General features: G+C 39.9%; 1 protein-coding gene across 5 annotated transcripts in view; it reads left to right on the plus strand.

Annotated features, from left to right (window-relative positions):
- Window positions 1-18,416, plus strand: part of SLC25A12 (solute carrier family 25 member 12) — a 206,523-nt gene that overhangs the window by 153,788 nt on the left and 34,319 nt on the right. For all 5 annotated transcript variants that reach the window (XM_066279356.1, XM_066279359.1, XM_066279357.1 and 2 more), the window contains 4 exons: window positions 6,356-6,502; window positions 8,663-8,801; window positions 9,475-9,568; window positions 11,069-11,153. In XM_066279356.1, the coding sequence (XP_066135453.1) occupies window positions 6,356-6,502; window positions 8,663-8,801; window positions 9,475-9,568; window positions 11,069-11,153 (465 nt within the window). The remainder of the gene's footprint in view (window positions 1-6,355; window positions 6,503-8,662; window positions 8,802-9,474; window positions 9,569-11,068; window positions 11,154-18,416) is intronic.

Consider the following 18,416-nt stretch of genomic DNA (forward strand, 5'->3'; position numbering starts at 1 on the left):
TCCAGCGCCTGGGGCAGAGGCCAAAGAGCCATCCCCAGCACCCGGGCCATCTTTGCTCCAATGGAGCCTCAGCTGTGGGAGGGGAAGAGAGAGACAGAGAGGAAGGAGAGGGGGAGGGGTGGAGAAGCAGATGGGCGCTTCTCCTGTGTGCCCTGGCCGGGAATCGAATCCGGGACCTCTGCACGCCAGGCCGACGCTCTACCACTGAGCCAACCAGCCAGGGCCATGACTGCTTTTTAAGTAGACTTCCATCTGAGCTGCCTGTTTTCAGCTCCACCTTCACTGCCACTTCCAGGGGCCCCAGAGCAGTCAGTTTCTGAGTCTTCTGGGGGTCTGTCATGTATGTTGCATGGCTCTTTGGCTTTCTCTACTTCTAGTTTTCTTTGTTCTGCTATGTTAGCTGTCCCTGGCCTTTCTGCTTTCTGATCCTAATGATGTCATTGCTGTCTTCTCCTTTTCCATTCTGTTCATTCCTGCGTTTTTGTTAGGTTTGGTTTTTCATTCCTTTGCGGTGATTTTGTGAAGAGTAGGGTTTTGGAAGACAGCAGACTTGAATGTACTAGTCCAGTCTCATCCGAAGCCATACTGTTACTGAAGCTCTGCTATTTCCATCTCATAGCTGTCTGAAATGCATTTCCAAGTACATGAGACTTTTAGCATAATTCTCTTTTTTATCATTTCCCTTAGTTCCCCTGTTCGCCTTTCAATCCAGAAGCAGACTTAATTTATTTTATTATTTATTTAATGGAGTATCTCTTTTTTTAGATAGAGTATCTTTATTTTTTTTTTATTTTTTATTTTTTTTACGGAGATAGAGAGTCAGAGAGAGGGATAGACAGGGACAGACAGACAGGAACGGATAGAGATGAGAAGCATCAATCATCAGTTTTTCGTTGCGACACCTTAGTTATTCATTGATTGCTTTCTCATATGTGCCTTGACTGTAGGGCTACAGCAGACCGAGTAACCCCTTGCTTGAGCCAGCGACCTTGGGTCCAAGCTGTTGAGCTTTTTTTTTTTTTTTTGCTCAAGCCAGATGAGCCCGCGCTCAAGCTGGTGACCTCAGGGTTTTGAACTTGGGTCCTCCACATCCTAGTCTGACGCTCTATCCACTGCGCCACCGCCTGGTCGGGCTATTTTATCTTTTATAAGCCTAGAGTATTGTTTTTCTTCATTAGGGTGCTCACAGTTTGAAAACTATTATCTTTTAAGTATAGGTATTTGTAGAATCCAGTGCTTGTTCTAATATATACATACTTTCACTATTAGTGCCTACTTGACTGATTTTTAAAAAAATTTTTTTTTATTTATTCATTTTTTAGAGAGGAGAGGGAGAGACAGAGGGGAGAGAGAGAGAGGAGAGACAGAGAGAAGGGGGGAGGAGCTGGAAGCATCAACTCCCATATGTGCCTTGACCAGGCAAGCCCAGGGTTTCGAACCGGCGACCTCAGCATTTCCAGGTTGACGCTTTATCCACTGCGCCACCACAGGTCAGGCCCTACCTGACTGATTTTATAGAATGCTGAAACTAGAAAAGTAGAAAATAATATATATTTGAGAGGTGAATCTCAAATCTCAAAGTGTTTTTAAAGATTTCTTCAAAGATGACTTGCTCTCGTTGGTTTCCTTGTATTTACTGAAGCTATTTTATAGTATCTGTGCTACTCTGATGTTTTAGTTATAAACTGAGAGCTTTATATATGGGGCTTCTTCTTTCTTTGTGTTGCTTCTCATTTTGAAGATCTTAACTTTAATTTTTAAAATTCTATTTCGAAAGGCTTCAAATATATTTAAAAACAGGATAATCAACCCCATGAATCCATCAACCAGCTTCAACAGTTATTAACTGTTGGCCACTCGAGCTTTATCTGTACTTTCCATTCTCTCCCGCCCACCCCACTGAATTGTTTGGAAGCCAGTCCCGTGCACTCTATAGTTTTATCTGTGATACTTCAAAAATATATCTTTAAAAGATACATAAAATTTAATTGTTGACCTAATAATCATGGGACATCTATTATACTGTAGATTCTGTTTTGTCTTTACTAGAAAGGTCCACGTTATCTTCAGTACTGAGTATCATTAGTCAGGCTTAATCATGCCCATGGTTGGCACTGGATATTTCTGAGCGGCTAAGACAAATTTATAGAGAAAACAGAAACATAAAAAAGACCTAAAGAAGGAGACAAAAAAGGATAAATGAAGAAGGGAAAATGTATATAAATAGAGAGTGACCCTGTGTTTGCTTCCAATACAGCTCAGGAATATCCTTTCCACAGGGATCACTTTCTTTCAACCATATTTAAAGGCTGAAATAAAATAAAATTCCTGTTTCATTTGAAGCATGACATTTGGTTGGAGCAGAGGTGAGTTAGGGAGAGTGACTTAAGCAAAAGAGGTGAAAATTCACAAATGTTTGGAGACTAAATAGTGCTTCCAAACAATCAATGGGTCATAGAAGAAATAAGAAAGAATATAAAAATAACTTGACACAAATGAAAATGGAAAAATAATATACCAAAACTTGGGGGATGCAGCAAAAGCACTTCTAAGAGGGAAGTTTATAGTGATAAACACCCACATTAAGCAAAAGAAAGGGCCCTGGCCCTTTGACTCAGCAGTAGAGCATCAGCATGGCATATGGAAAGTTGGGTTCGATTCCTGGTCAGAGCACACAGGAGAAGTGACCATGTGCTTCTCTACCCCTCCCCCCCTCCTTTCCCCCGCCCCCCCAGCCATGGCTTGAATGGTTTGAGCAAGTTGGCCCTGGGTAGTGAGGATGGCTCCATGGTCTCGCCTCAGGTGCTGAGATGGCTTGGTTGCCAAGCAACAGAGCAGCAGTCCCAGATGGGCAGAGCATCACCCAGTAGGAGGCTTGCCGGGGTATCCCAGTCGCAGGAATCTGTCTTTCTGCCTCCCTGCCTCTCACTTCACTAAAATTAAAAAAAAAAAAGACAAAAGAAAAAGAAATATCTCAAGTAAACAACCGACCTTTACACCTCAAGGAACTAGAAAAAGAATAGAATAAGCCCATTGTCAGAGAAGGAAGGAAGTAACAATGATCAAAGCAGAAATACGTGAAATAAAGACAGAAAAACAGTAGAAAAGATCAGTGAAATTATAAGCTGGTTTTTCAAAAAGATAAAAATGACAAATGTTTAGCTAGACTAAGAAAAAAAAGATTCTCCTTGGCTGGATAGCTTGGTTGGTTGGAGCCTCGTCTTGAAACCGAGGTTGCTGGTTTGATTCCCTGTTGGGGCACATACAGGAACAGATCTGTGTTTCTTCTCTCTCTCGCTCTTGCTCTCTTTCCCCTCCCTACTTCCTCTCTTGCTAAAATCAATAAGTAAAAATTTAAAAAAATGAAAAATGTATAGAAATGAAAGAGGAGCCCTGGTTGGGTGGCTCAGTGGTGAAAGCATTGACCCCGTGTGCAAGAGGTCGTGGGTTCGGCTCCTCGTCAGGACACATACAGAAATGCTAAGGGTCATAAGAAGCTCTATGAACAATTACATGCCAACAAATAACACAGAAGAAATAGATAGATTCCTGGAAATGTACAGTCTACTAAGATTGAATGATAAAGAAATAGAACATCTGAACAAATCAATTACTAGTAAAGCCATTTAATAGTAATCATAAACCTCCCAAAGAAAAGCTCAGGACCATGGCTTCACTGGTGAATACTACCAAACATTTAAAGAGGAATTAGTACCAGTTCTTCTTAAACTCTTCCAAAAAGTAAAAGAGGAGGGTACACTTCTTTCAAATTCATTTTGCAAGACTAGTATTACCCTGCTACCAAAGCCAGTTAGGACACTATAAGAAAAGAAAATTACAAGTCAGCATTCCTGATGAAGAAAGATGTAGATATCGTCAACAAAATACTAGCAAACTGAATTCAATAGTATTAAAAGAATTATACATCACGATCAAATGGATTTATTCCTCATATGCAAAGATGGTTCAACTTATGCAGATCATTAAATGTGATATAACATTAACAAAATGAAAGATATAAATTATATGAACATCTCAATAGTTATACCATATTTCCCCATGTATAAGATGCACCCTTTTCTGAAAAATTTGGGTTCTAAAAACTGGGTGCGTCTTATACAGTGGTTGTAGGTTATTTTACTTGCATTTCCTGCTTTTTCATGGGAATGAATTTTAGGATGAATAAAACTTGAGTTCAATAACTTTATGTAATACATTTTTTTTTCAAATTTTGGGTCCCAAAATTAAGGTGTGTCTTATATATGGGAGCATCTTATACATGGGGAAGTATGATAGATACAAAAAAAGCATTTGATAAAATCCAACATCTATTTATGATAAAAAACTGTCAGTAAAGTGGGGATAGAAGGAAAATACTACAATATAATAAATACTACAAATACTACAATATAATAAAGGCCATATATGACATGCCCATGTGTGACTTCATACTCACATGAAAAGCTGAAAACTCTTCCTCTAAGATCAGGAACAAGACAAAGATATGCACTTCTGGCACTTTTTGTTTAAAAACTATTTTTAAAAATTATTTTATTGTTAAATATCATACACATAAAGATGTCTAAAACAAATCTACACCTGCTAAGATAATGTTAATGTCTTTGAATTATTGAGATATGAAAATATAATTAAATAAATTAGTAAATGGTGACCCAAAACCTATTTTAAATGTCAGGAAAAGGTAAAGCAACACTTATTTGTAGGCTCTCATAGATAAATGGTAATGAAAATTGGAATATTTAATTTTATATAAAAGTTATATTTTAATATTTAGATATAAATATTATTTTCATAGTTGCAAATAGTGAAAAAATGGTATTTAACAGCACCGTTGATATGTTGTGATAACATATTTATTTGGATTATGTAGCAGGTCCTTAGGGCAGAAGTGTTGAAATTTTGCCTGTTACATAGTACTTAGGGTATTATTGGCACATTTTATTGTTTCTATGGATATCACTTATTACAAAATTTGGGTGTCCAATAGTTCAGAAGTTCAGAGATCTTCTGGATTGTTTTACAGTTTATGAGTAACTGCCCCAAACTGGATGGAGTGGTAGCTGAACACAAGTCATACACTTTGTTATTCATAACTTTCATATTAGAACTATAGTTGGCTCTTGATCAATGTGAGATTAAAAGCTCCAATCCCCACGCAGTTGAAAATCCACATATAGTTTTTGATTTCCCCAAAACTTCAGTCTTTCCTCCGCATCCGAGGAGAATTGGTTCCAAGGTCCCTGTGAATTCTGAGAATGCTCAAGTCTCTGATATAAAATGGTATTGGACCGTGCACACAGTTGGCCCTCCACATCCATGTTTCCCAATCACAAATCTGTGGTTGGTTGCATTCGTCAATGCAAAACCCGGGGCTACAAGGGCTGACTGTATATTTATTGAAAAAAATCTGCATGTGAGTGGACCCACGCAGTTCACACCCATGTTGTTCAATAGTTAGCTGTACTACGTATTGTACTTACCAGAGTTTCTTACTGAATTCATTTTTCACTTGTTTGAAATGATAGTCTCTAATTTATTGAGACAGAGGGCTAACTTTGATCACAACATTTAAAAATTGAAAAACTTCAAGTGAACCTAAACTTTTAATTCAGAAAGTACTCTTGGATGTCAGGAATGCCTTCAAGCAGGAGAAAATAAATTACCACTTATTTTAAAGGCTGAGGAAATAAAGCACTGGAAAACATATTCAACTTGTTTTTAGTGATGAAACTTTTCAAGTAAAGGATTTTTTTTCCCCTTCGTTATTTTTTTAAGTGAGAGAAGGGAAGAGAGACAGACTCTCACGTGTGCCCTGACTGGGATCTACCTGGCAACCCTGTCTGGGGCTGGTGCTCAAATCAGCTGAGCTATCCTCAGTGCCTGAGGCTGACACTCAGACCAACCAAGCTGTCCTCAGTGCCCAGGCCCCACGCTGGAACCAGATAAGCCGCTGACTGTGAGAGGAGAAGGAGAGGAGGGGGAGAAAAACAGATGGTTGCTTCTCATGTGTGCCCTGACCAGGGATTGAACCCTGGAAGTCTACCTGCTGGGCCGATGCTCTGTCCACTGAGCAAACTGGCCGGGGCCTCCTCCGTTTTCTTTATTGCCATGCTGTAATTCATTCTTCTTCCTGCAGAGTTACACGTAGTACATTTTTAGAAAAAGTTGCTTTTTAAAAGAAATTGGAAGTGTTGTAAATTCAGATCTGTACCTTGCTCACTTTTGTAGTAAGCGCGTGCGTGTAGTGAAAGGATGTCTGTCCTTCCTTTCCAAAACATACACTTAGGTTGTACTTCAGCCAGTCTAATGCCCTCTTTCTAACTTTTCCATTCAGGAGCTACAGTTGGAACATGCAAGACAGGCCTTTGCACTGAAAGACAAAAGCAAAAGCGGCGTGATTTCTGGTCTGGATTTCAGTGACATCATGGTTACCATTCGGTCTCACATGCTTACTCCCTTTGTAGAGGAGAACTTAGTTTCAGTAAGTAAAAGCAAGGACTTCTACTTTCTATTTCCTTAAACCTTCCAAACCATTGGGTCCTGGATTGCCTCCCTGGACCCACCCGACTCTACCTTTATGTTTGGTTGGTAGAAGATAAAAGTGTGTCTAAGGGAGGTAGTGGTGATGGTGAACAGTCTTTCCCCAGATCATAGCAGAGCCACCATCTTGCTCTCAGATATTTCCAAATTATTTACACTGCTCACAAAAATTAAGGGATATTTTATCGCTTCATATTCGTGTTTGAAATATCCTCTAATTTTTGTGAGTAGTGTATTTCCATTTACAGAGTCCAAATACAGAATACAAGGGAGTTTGTAGACAAGGGTGTGCAATTACTTTTACCCGTGGGTAGTACCTCTCCTTTTTCCATCCCACCAGGCTCCCAAAGCCTTGCTATAAGGATGGCTCCTTCCTTTGTTGCCTGCAGGGTGCTGTTTGCTAGAGGGATCATCATTGGCCTCTACCCTGTTTTAATAACCATGGCCATGAAGGTATGGGGGAAATATGTGGGCATCGGCCTCCTTGGCTCACTCCTCTCTCTGCCCCTTCACCTGTGCATTCAGTCTGCATGGACCAGACAGTTTTCTGTTCTGTAAAAACTGCTAATCTCTATAAAGTAATCATCTGGACCAAAAGCACACTGATGTCATCATCCACTTCCTCACAAAGAGTGGTGAAACTCGCCTCACTTCCCGGTTGTCTTGTTCATGCGTTGTACTTACATGTATAAGTTTCTGATTGCTGCTTGTTTTTAATGGAGGGAAGCCAATGAGTGCTTTTGTTGTTTCAGCTGAAGATCATTATCCCTGATTTATAGACTGGGGTAGAAAGATCAACTTCTGTTCTTTTTCTTCGGTGAATTTGAACATGGAGCATGTCACTTTCTCCTACACAGTTCACCTCCTTGACACCCATCTCCCACTCCCTTACCTTCACCTCATACTCCGAAAAATGAAAGGAAGGAAGGAAGGAAAGAAAGCGAGAGGAAAAGGAAAGAGAAACCTAGAGAGGACTTACCAAGTGCCTTACGGTGGAGGAACCCATTTGATCTTTTCCATTTGGGTTATATAGACCTATAATAGCTGTAGTTTACGAAAACACCATTTCAGTTCCCGGACAAGTGTATTAAATAATTTGCTTTTGGGTCACTGGTATCCAAATTCAAGCTAATAAAAACACCATCTCTATTTGGGTTAAGACCCGTGCATGCGGGGGGTGAGGGTGGCTCAGACCTTCGTGATTAAGGTTGTCACACTGGTATTTCCTTAAGTATTTCTTTGAGTTTTTAAGAGAATGTTTTTAGTCATATGGGTTCCTCTGAACTCCTGGCTTAGAAATTAGGCATTTGCAGACTATAAAAAATATTCTTTTTTAAATTTATGGCCAAGTGGTGGGTGAGGGAGAAAGAGCCTCCTCACCCTGCAGAGATAATGAAGGCCACACCCCCATCTTTCCCCAGCATGAGAGCCTCTTTTGAGCTGTGCCATTAAAGATATAATTTGTGGTGAATAAATCCTCCCTAGATTTTTTCTATACTTTTTGGAGTTTTTGGTCATTGTATCTTTCATGATACAGATTCAGAGCCCAGCACAGACTGTTAAATATCTTAATTATAACAATAGCCTTAAAAAAAAAAAAACCTAGGAAAGTCGATATAGTGAAATAGTTTTAACATTTAAAGTGACCACTGTTTTTTTTTGTACGTGTAAAAAAAAAAAAAAAAAAAAGCAAGTTTTAAAAGTGCTCCTTATGTTGTAGTAATATTGATGTTTGGATTATCCAGAACTAACAGGCGTTCCATAGTTGAGGGTCTTGAAAATCCTGTTTAAATAACTATTGTTTTTGATCTGTGATAATTATATTTGTTGTTTCTGACCTTATAGGTAGATGAACCATGAAGCCCAACTTCCAGATGTTGCTTTCTTCCTTAAAACCTAAGTTACATAGACCTCCCTGAGGGCATGAAAGGCACTGAGTGTTTCAGTACGATGCTTCTCTTGTTTTTATGGACTGGTTAACCATTTTAATAATGAAGACTCCTTTGGATTGTCTTTGAGAAAAGTGCAGGGTCCATAAATGTGGTTTTTTTAGTTGTTGTTTTTGGTTTGTTTTCTAACTTTCTGTGTTGTGATTTCCTAGGCAGCTGGAGGAAGTATTTCACATCAGGTTAGCTTCTCCTACTTCAATGCGTTTAACTCCTTACTGAATAACATGGAGCTTGTTCGTAAGATATATAGCACCCTAGCTGGCACAAGGAAAGATGTTGAAGTCACAAAGGGTAAGATTTAAAAAAAGATATATACATATATATATATATTGATTTGAATCTTAGCATGTTCACTTTTCTTCATCTAGGGCATGAGGTTGATCTAAGTTTACCACTCTGAAGTCAGATCTAGAAAGTATGTTGCCATGTGTATATGTTTCACTTGGATTGTAATGGTCTCCAAAAATCCAGGTGGATTTAATGGGATGCTGAGGTCAGGAATGGAAAAGTGGCTTTGACAGTTTTGAAAAGAACCTTGGCCCAATCTGTCAAACAGGTCAGTGGCACTGTGGCAGCAGCTTGTTTGTACTAGGAAGGAGTTGCCACAGAAGAAGGGCGAGCCCAGTCCTCGGGCTGAGTTGTGGCAGGGTGTTTTAGAAGACTGGAGAATAGCCAGTTCTTTTGTTTTGTAACTGAGTACCAAAGCGAATAAATGAGATAAGAAATTTTTTTCTTTGAAATTAATTTATCGGTTTTTGCTGTTTCATCATTGTAATATTTTCTATTGCTAGCTTTCAGAATTTCGTAGTTTTTCCTATACAGTTGAACTTGGGTATTTAAATTCAGTTTTAGATTTAGAAAATAATACTGAAATGACTTGAGCTTGCAGATTATAGTTGGTTAAGGAAGAAGATTGTTGTATATTATGAATCTTTTAAAATTTTAAAATATTTTTTTCTTCCAGAGGAATTTTCCCAGAGTGCAATACGCTATGGACAAGTTACCCCACTAGAAATTGATATCCTATACCAACTTGCAGATTTATATAATGCTACAGGGTAACTATTTTCATAATTTGTCATATTTATTAATAGGATAATTCTTTTAACATGTGAAGAAGTGGTGTGCTTTCATTTTTTTTTTAACAATAGTTTATTCAGTATATAAATTTCAAGAAAGAGAAGCAGTCAGATATGAGAAGCAGGAGGAAGGAGAGACAGGAAAACAAGCTAAAGGTAGGGGGAGATGGAAGGAGGGAAAGGGAGAGAGAACAAAAGGGGAAAGAAGAGAGAGGGGAAGAAAAAGGGGATAGAGGAAAAGAGTGGGTAAAAGAAGGGAGTATGGGTTTGTTGAGGGGTGTGACAGAGAGAAGTGGGGGAAGGAGAAAAATGAGTGAGAAGGGGATGGAAGTGAGAAGAAAAAAATAATGGAAACTTTTTGCAAACCCAAAAGTAAAACCCTTATCTGTGGCCACCTGGCAGGACCTGTGGGATAGGGGACTTATGATCTATAAGTGATCAGATATTCTTTTTTAGTTGCCTCTGGTAGTTAAGTATAGGAATATCTGAAAAATAGGTTTTAATCCCAGAACTGAAGACTAATAGAAGCTGAGTATACATGGGTAATTCATTGCCTTCACGCTACATAATGAATTGCTGAGTTAAAGATGATACTGAATATACCAGCCAGTCCTTGGTAATTGACAAAATATATCAGGCCATGTCTCTTTCATTTACAGTTCACATTTTTAGCAAAGGTTTTGAGTCTCCTACATGACAATAAATGCTTTAAAAAAGTGCTTCTCAAAACTGTATATGAAGTGACATTCTAGCTTGTGCATGGAGTGTACTTTTTTTTCATTTCTATTGAATGTATTGGGGTGACACTGGTTAACAAAATATTATAGGTTTCAGGTGCACAATTCTACACACATCATCTGTACATCGTATTGTGTGGTCACCACCCCAAGTCAAGTCTCTGTTCATCACCATTTATACCCTCTACCCTCTTGCCCTTCCTCTAACCCTCCCTCTGGCGGTCACCACACTGTTGTCCCTGTCATGGAATAAGTACCACATAGTGCATTCATATGGTTCAGAACTCAGAGAGTCCAAAAGAGCACGCCATCAAGTCTCCCTTCTACCCTGTGCCTTTCCTTAAAGGCAACCAGGATTTCTGTTTTGTGTTTTTTCGTCTCAAGATACAGACGCATTAAGTATAGATCATATACTAAGAGAATACATTTAATATGTATGAACCGTCAACATCTATATTTTGCTTCTGGCAGAAATTATTTTTTTTACTTTAAATATCTATCATTGAAGTCTTATTAAATGTGTATACTGCACATCATTTCTCTGCAGCCTTTTGCTTCTGCTGTGGTAAGCATGGTCTGAAGTTCTTCTTCCTCACTATGATCTGTGTGAATAGAGAAATACTATTTTTAAGCCATAGTTCTTCCACACACACACACCCATTTTTTTTTTAAGAAACATGATCTTAATATGAAGAGTTTGTTGGTGTCTAACTGTTCTTTCTTTCCCATATTTTGCCTGAAGGCGCTTGACTTTGGCAGATATTGAGAGAATAGCCCCACTGGCTGAGGGGGCCTTGCCTTACAACCTGGCAGAACTTCAGAGACAGGTAGGAGTCTCATATATATAATAGAATCACCTTCAAAAATGCTGAATTAGTATGTACATGACAGCCTAGAGCTTCTGAATGATGACATTTAAAAACTACTTTCCAGAAAAAGGCTTTAGTTCAAAGATCACCTTCATAGAACTTGTACCCCCACTCTCATAGGATATTTTCATGGGGTAACTAGATTTATGTTTGTGGTTTGCCTTTTAGTATTAAGATAAGGAAAATAAAGAGTGCAAGCAGGCCCTGGCCGGTTGGCTCAGCGGTAGAGCGTCGGCCTAGCGTGCGGAGGACCCGGGTTCAATTCCCGGCCAGGGCACACAGGAGAAGCGCCCATTTGCTTCTCCACCCCTCCGCCGCGCTTTCCTCTCTGTCTCTCTCTTCCCTTCCCGCAGCCAAGGCTCCATTGGAGCAAAGATGGCCTGGGCGCTGGGGATGGCTCTGTGGCCTCTGCCTCAGGCGCTAGAGTGGCTCTGGTCGCAACATGGCGACGCCCAGGATGGGCAGAGCATCGCCCCTGGTGGGCGTGCCGGGTGGATCCCAGTCGGGCTCATGCGGAAGTCTGTCTGACTGTCTCTCCCTGTTTCCAGCTTCAGAAAAATGAAAAAAAAAAAAAAAAGTGCAAGCATACATGAGTTTGTCTTCCTTTCCTCTAGAATTAGAAGTCCTTTAATTTGTCTAGTCACATTTAAAGATTAGTAGTGTTAAAGTTCAGTTTGTATTGTTAAACTGGTATTATATAGGGTTTTTATATTTTTAGAGAGAGGGGTGGGACAGATAGGGACAGATAGACAGGAAGGGAGAGGGATGAGAAACATCAACTTGTTGCAGCACTTTGGTTGTTCATTGATTGCTTTCTCATATGTGCCTCAACCAGGGGGCTTCAACTGAGCCAGTGACCCCTTGCTCAAACAAGCAACCTTGGGCTTAAGTCAGCGACCTTGGGCTTTAAACCAGTGTCCTTTGGGCTCAAGCCAGTTACCATAGGTCATGTCTATGATCCTACGCTAGAGCCAGCAACCCCGCACTCAAGCTGGTGAACCTGTGCTCAAGACAGATGAGCTTGTGCTCAAGCTGGTGACCTTCGGGTTTCGAACCTGGGTCCTCCGCGTTCCAGTCCAACGCTCTATACACTGTGCCACCACCTGGTCAGACTGAAAAAAAGGTTTTTATGGGAGCCTGGCCAGTGGTGGCACAGTGGTTACAGTGTTGACTTGGAATGCTGAGATTGCTGGTTCAAAAGCCCCAGGTCACCAGCTTGAGCATGGGCTTGTTGGCTTGAGAGTGGGCTTGCCAGCTTGAGCACAGAATTATTGACATGATCTGAAGGTCGCTGGCTTGAGCAAGGGGTCACTGACTCTGCTTGAATCCCCCGCCCCGCAGGGCATGTATAAGAAGCAATCAGTGAACAACTAAAGTGAAGCAACTGAGTTGATGTGCTTTCCACTCTCTCTCCCTTCCTGTTTCTCTCTCTCTCAAATAAATTAAAAGGCTTTTTTTTTTTTTTTGTATTTTTCTGAAGCTGGAAATGGGGAGAGACAGACAGACTCCCGCATGCGCCCGACTGGGATCCATCCGGCACGCCCACCAGGGGCGATGCTCTGCCCCTCCGGGGCGTCGCTCTGCTGGGACCAGAGCCACTCCAGCGCCTGGGGCAGAGACCAAGAAGCCATCCCCAGCACCCGAGCCATCTTTGCTCCAATGGAGCCTTGGCTACGGGAGGGGAAGAGAGAGACAGAGAGGAAGGAGGGGGTGTGGAGAAGCAAATGGGCGCTTCTCCTATGTGCCCTGGCCGGGAATCAAACCCGGGTCCCCTGCACGCCAGGCTGACGCTCTACCGCTGAGCCAACCGGCCAAGGCCTAAAAAGCTTTTATGGAAACTCATATGCAAACTACAGACCACTCACACAAAGAACTTTTGGAATATAAACTGGGTTGGGTTCTGCCAAAACATTATTAGAATGATTTATCTATTTTATGTATAGCAGGGGTTGGGAACCTATGGCTCGTGAGCCAAGTGTGGCTCTTTTGATGGCTACATCTGGCTCGCAGACAAATCTTTAATTAAAAAAAAATGTTAAAAATATAAAACATTCTCATGTATTACAATCCGTTCATTTCCTACCACTCATGTTCATGGTTGCGGGTGGCTGGAGCCAATCACAGCTGTCCTCCGGGACAACACCAAAATTTTATTGGATAATGCGTAATGTACCCGGGTCGTTGTATGGCTCTCACGGAAGTACATTTTAAAATATGTGGCATTCAGGCCCTGGCCGGTTGGCTCAGTGGTAGAGCATCAGCCTGGCGTGCAGAAGTCCCGGGTTCGATTCCCGGCCAGGGCACACAGGAGAGGCGCCCATCTGTTTCTCCACCCCTCCCCCTCTCCTTCCTCTCTGTGTCTCTCTTCCCCTCCCGCAGCAAGGCTCCATTGGAGCAAAGTTGGCCCTGGCGCTGGGGATGGCTCCTTGGCCTCTGCCCCAGGCGCTGGAGTGGCTCTGGTCGCAAGAGAGCGATGCCCCGGAGGGGCAGAGCATCGCCCCCTGGTGGACAGAGCATCGCCCCCTGGTGGGCGTGCTGGGTGGATCCTGGTCGGGCGCATGCGGGAGTCTGTCTGACTGTCTCTCCCCGTTTCCAGCTTCAGAGTAATACAAAAATAAAATAAAATAAAATCTGTGGCATTCATGGCTCTCTCAGCCAAAAAGGTTCCCGACCCCTGATGTATAGCATTCCTGAGACACAGGACTTTGTCTCTCTTGAGTATTTTGCATTTTCATGGACCCTCTTTAAATTTTGGATTCATGAGTAAAGAGAAAGCATTAAAATCCAGTTACTACTTCCTTTTTTTTGAACTTTTTACCTTTGTCACCCATGGTAGTTTTACCATAAATGGAAATCTGTTCTCAAAAGGAATGAATTGGGTTTATATAGTAGTTTTAGTTGTTTATTTGCCATTTACCTCATTTAAATTACTGGATTTAAAGTATTTGAGAGAAAGTATATATTTGTTTAGTATAAGTTTAGTTTAACATTACAGACACACACACACACACACACACACAATTTATCTCCATATCCTATACTAGTCTCTGGGTTTTAATCTTGTTTTGAAAGGCCAAGAATATTTAATTCATTACAGGTGTATTAAATTCATAGATGTGATTTACAGACAAAAGAATTTTGTTTGATTTTTTCCTAGTCTTATTTTGCCATTCCAATCATATATTTTGGTTGGTATAAAATCTAGCTTTTTCTCCCTCCTATGCTCAGTATGAAAGAGTTCAGCTTTCCCTTCCTTTTCTTTTATCCAGTAATGGTGTGCCATTTGGAAGAAGCAGTTCTCTTTATTAGAGTATACTGCATGAAGCAGCTTGGTTTGGGCGGGATGCCTGACTTCTTATCTGACATAATCTTGTTTTATCCAATTCTCATTAATAGGATGAGAATACATTTAACAACAGAAGTAAAAGAACTTTCTCCACTCAAAGGGAGATCTCCAGTCGCTTCCTAAAATATACATATGCTTAGGGAAAAGGTTAAAAATCATTTAAGATGCTCTTTTTTTAAAGATGGTCCACTCTTATTGTGCTTGTAAGAACACTTAATGTTGTTAAATATCACGATCATAGTTATAACCTTAAGGGAGAGAGCACCTTTTCCTTTGGCCCATTTGCTCATGGTAGGCAATCTTCTTAGGCCTGAGTATTTTCTTTTAACCTAAATGCTAAAAATTTTGTTCATAGTCATTATTAATTGGGATAACAGCTACAGAAGCATTCTACTTATGAATATTTATGATGTGAAATCCATAGCATTAATTATATTACTTTATGTACCTGAATAGAAGTGAACCATAAGTTATAGTGATAGGTGAGCCTAAAAAAAATCCTTAGTAACCATATAATGTTTTGTTCTTTTTAAAATAAATGCTATTTAATAAGGGTGGAGGCAACATTTCTTTCAAAAGGCATTTGGGTTTTATAGTTCAAGATGTTTTTAGCTAAGAGTTAAAGCACTGTATAATCCTTTGGTTTTCATAGGATTTTGTAGGGCTTATAAACATTCTTTAAAAAAAGAGAGTATAAAGAAAACATATGTGATTGAACACAGGGGAAACCTTTATATGAATAAGGGAATTAGTGGTTATTTGGCTCTTATTGAGATTATAGCCATTTTGTACTATGAGTTTTACTTTAACATATTCTTTTGAGAGGAGACATGATTGAAAATAATTAGTAATATATGAGAATGAGGTTTATTTTCACCCAGTTTTGTGATTGAGAAATTCTAATTTTGGAAAAAAGTTTTGTGTGCATGTTTTTAGAAGTTATACTATGTGTCTAATGGGAAGTATAACTACCACATTGATTTTAAAATATATTAAAATCTAAGTCAAAATGTTATAACTTTAATTTCTTCAAAATATGTGATACTAAACATTCTCTTTACCTTGAAGATACAGATTGCATTTGTTTTCAACTATTTTGTTTTTGAAACAGTATTAGAATTAACTGGTTAGGAAAGGGAGTAAAAAGGGACAAATATACGGTGATGGAAAATGATCTGACTTTGGGTGATGGGTACACAACATAATCAATAGTTCAAATGCTATAGAAATGTTTACTTGAAACCTATGTACTCTTATTGATCAGAGTCACCCTGTTAAATGTAATTTTCTAAATAAATAAATAATTTTCTAAATAAATTTTGTATTTAAAAAAATACAAAAACAAGAAGAATTAACTAGTTAGCCTCACTGTGTTTAGTCATTTAAAAAACTAACTGAAGCATATTCAGTTAACATAATACTTTAAAGTGATACTAAAAGGTTCTTGAATTATAAATAAAAAATAAAATTTTAGGCTCCAGCCGGTTAGCTCAGTGATAGAGTGTCGGCCGGTGGTGGATGTCCTTGGTTCAGTTCCCGGTCAGGGCACACAGGGGACGCGACCATCTGCTTCTCCCCTCCACCCCTTTCTCACTTTCTGTCTCTCTTCTCCCACAGCCATGGCTCGATTCATTCAAGCACATTGGTCTGGGCACTGAGGATGGCTCTGTGGAGCCTCCACCTAAGAGGCTAAAAATATCTCGGTTGTGAGCATGACCCCAGATGGGCAGAGCATTGGCCCCAGACAGGGTTGCCTGGTAGATCCCTGTCTGTCTCTCTGTCTCCCTCCTCTCACTTGGAAAAAGCAGAAAAAAAACTTTTTTAAATAATTTCATTTATCAGCCCTGGCCGGTTGGCTCAGCGGTAGAGCGTCGGCCTAGCGTGCGGAGGACCCGGGTTCGATTCCCGGCCAGGGCACATGGGAGAAGCGCCCATTTGCTTCTCCACCCCTCCGCCGCGCCTTCCTCTCTGTCTCTCTCTTCCCCTCCCGCAGCCAAGGCTCCATTGGAGCAAAGATGGCCCGGGCGCTGGGGATGGCTCTGTGGCCTCTGCCCCAGGCGCTAGAGTGGCTCTGATCGCAACATGGCGACACCCAGGAGGGTCGCAACATGGCGACGCCCAGGATGGGCAGAGCATCGCCTCCTGGTGGGCAGAGCTTCGCCCCTGGTGGGCGTGCCGGGTGGATCCCGGTCGGGCGCATGCGGGAGTCTGTCTGACTGTCTCTCCCTGTTTCCAGCTTCAGAAAAATGCAAAAAAAAAAAAAAAAAAAAAAAAAAAAAAAAATAATAATAATAATTTCATTTATCTCATTCTTTTATAATTTTTATTTTGTATGTTTGAAGTACCTATATATTATCAATATATGTGATTTTATAATATGTATTACTTAAATTTGTGTTAATATATAATTATATACAATTATATATAAATCATATATATATAATTAGTCCAGTGGAACATGCATATAATTTATAAATGAAATCATATTGGTGTTAGGTACTTAAAATCTTTGCCTGGCAGGAGTATTCAATCAAAAACAGTTGTTGGAGCCTGACCAGGTGGTGGCGCAATGGATAGAGCGTCGGACTGGGATGCAGAGGACCCAGGTTTGAGACCCCCGAGGTCACCAGCTTGAGCGCGGGCTCATCTGGTTTGAGCAAAAAGCTCACCAGCTTGGATCCAAGGTCGCTGGCTCGAGCAAGGGGTCACTCAGTTTGCTGAAGGCCCGCAGTCAAGGCACATATGAGAAAGCAATCAATGAACAACTAAGGCGTCGCAACGTGCAACAAAAAACTAATGATTGATGCTTCTCATCAATCATTCCTGTCTGTCTGTCCATCTCTGACTTTCTCTCTCTCTGTTAAAAAAGAAAAACAAAAAAACAAAACAAACCAGTTGTTGGAGACTGTTGACTCCAAGAATGAAGGAGAATACAGTGGAGTGACCAGGGCCATTGTTCTGCTTATTCCCCTTTTTACTGAGACCTTCATCAAGTCACCTGTTCTGTTCATAGTATGGCCATTTTACCTTTGTATGTATAGTGACTGAAATAGTATAGTGTGGTCTCACAGTGGGTAGAAATTGCTGAGTGTCATCGTCCTCCTGATGGTCTCAGAAGAACGTTTATTTACAGGAGACTGAAAAACATTGGACCCCTGAGGGCTCCTCCAGGCATAGGTCCTAAGTGGTTGGTAGTATATTTTTTAATAGCACATCTCTAAACAATCTAAAATTAGTATTATTATTATAGTAATAAACAGAACAAAAAGTATCTTTTTGAATGGCACATTTTTTTTTTTTGCTATTCTGTGAATGAACCAAAGTTAGGCTTCTATTCACTGTTTTGTTAAAATATTCCACTCTTTTCCATAACAGAGTCCAAATAAAAATATTAATCTTAAATTATTAATTGCTAACTTTTGTTACAGCATATAAATCAAATATAATGGATAGCTGTACAGTTGCTTGGGCTAACTTGATAGGAAAAAATGTATTTTCTACAAGATCATGATTATAACCTGTGCATGAAAATCTACCTATTAAATGATGATTTCTTCTATTGATTAAATTCAGCTTTGGATGCTTATTATTTGGGTACCAGTCTACATTGGTATATTGGGATAAGTTGAGATTTATAAAATATGTACTGATATTATTTGAAGTAATGATTTTTCACTACTTGCCAGATTTTCTAGAGGTTTCATCTTTTTCATCAGTTTTTTTTTTTCGTTTACTATAGAATTTATTGAACCGTAACACCATAGCCTAATGAGATTTTTAAAAGATCTCTGCCTGTAGAGATCATAGTCAAACAAAAATATTTAGGTATCAGATGCTTTGGTTAAAACAAATGATACCTATTGTTCTACAAAGTT

Source organism: Saccopteryx bilineata, chromosome 5, assembly GCF_036850765.1.
Source record: "Saccopteryx bilineata isolate mSacBil1 chromosome 5, mSacBil1_pri_phased_curated, whole genome shotgun sequence".
Taxonomy (NCBI): domain Eukaryota; kingdom Metazoa; phylum Chordata; class Mammalia; order Chiroptera; family Emballonuridae; genus Saccopteryx; species Saccopteryx bilineata.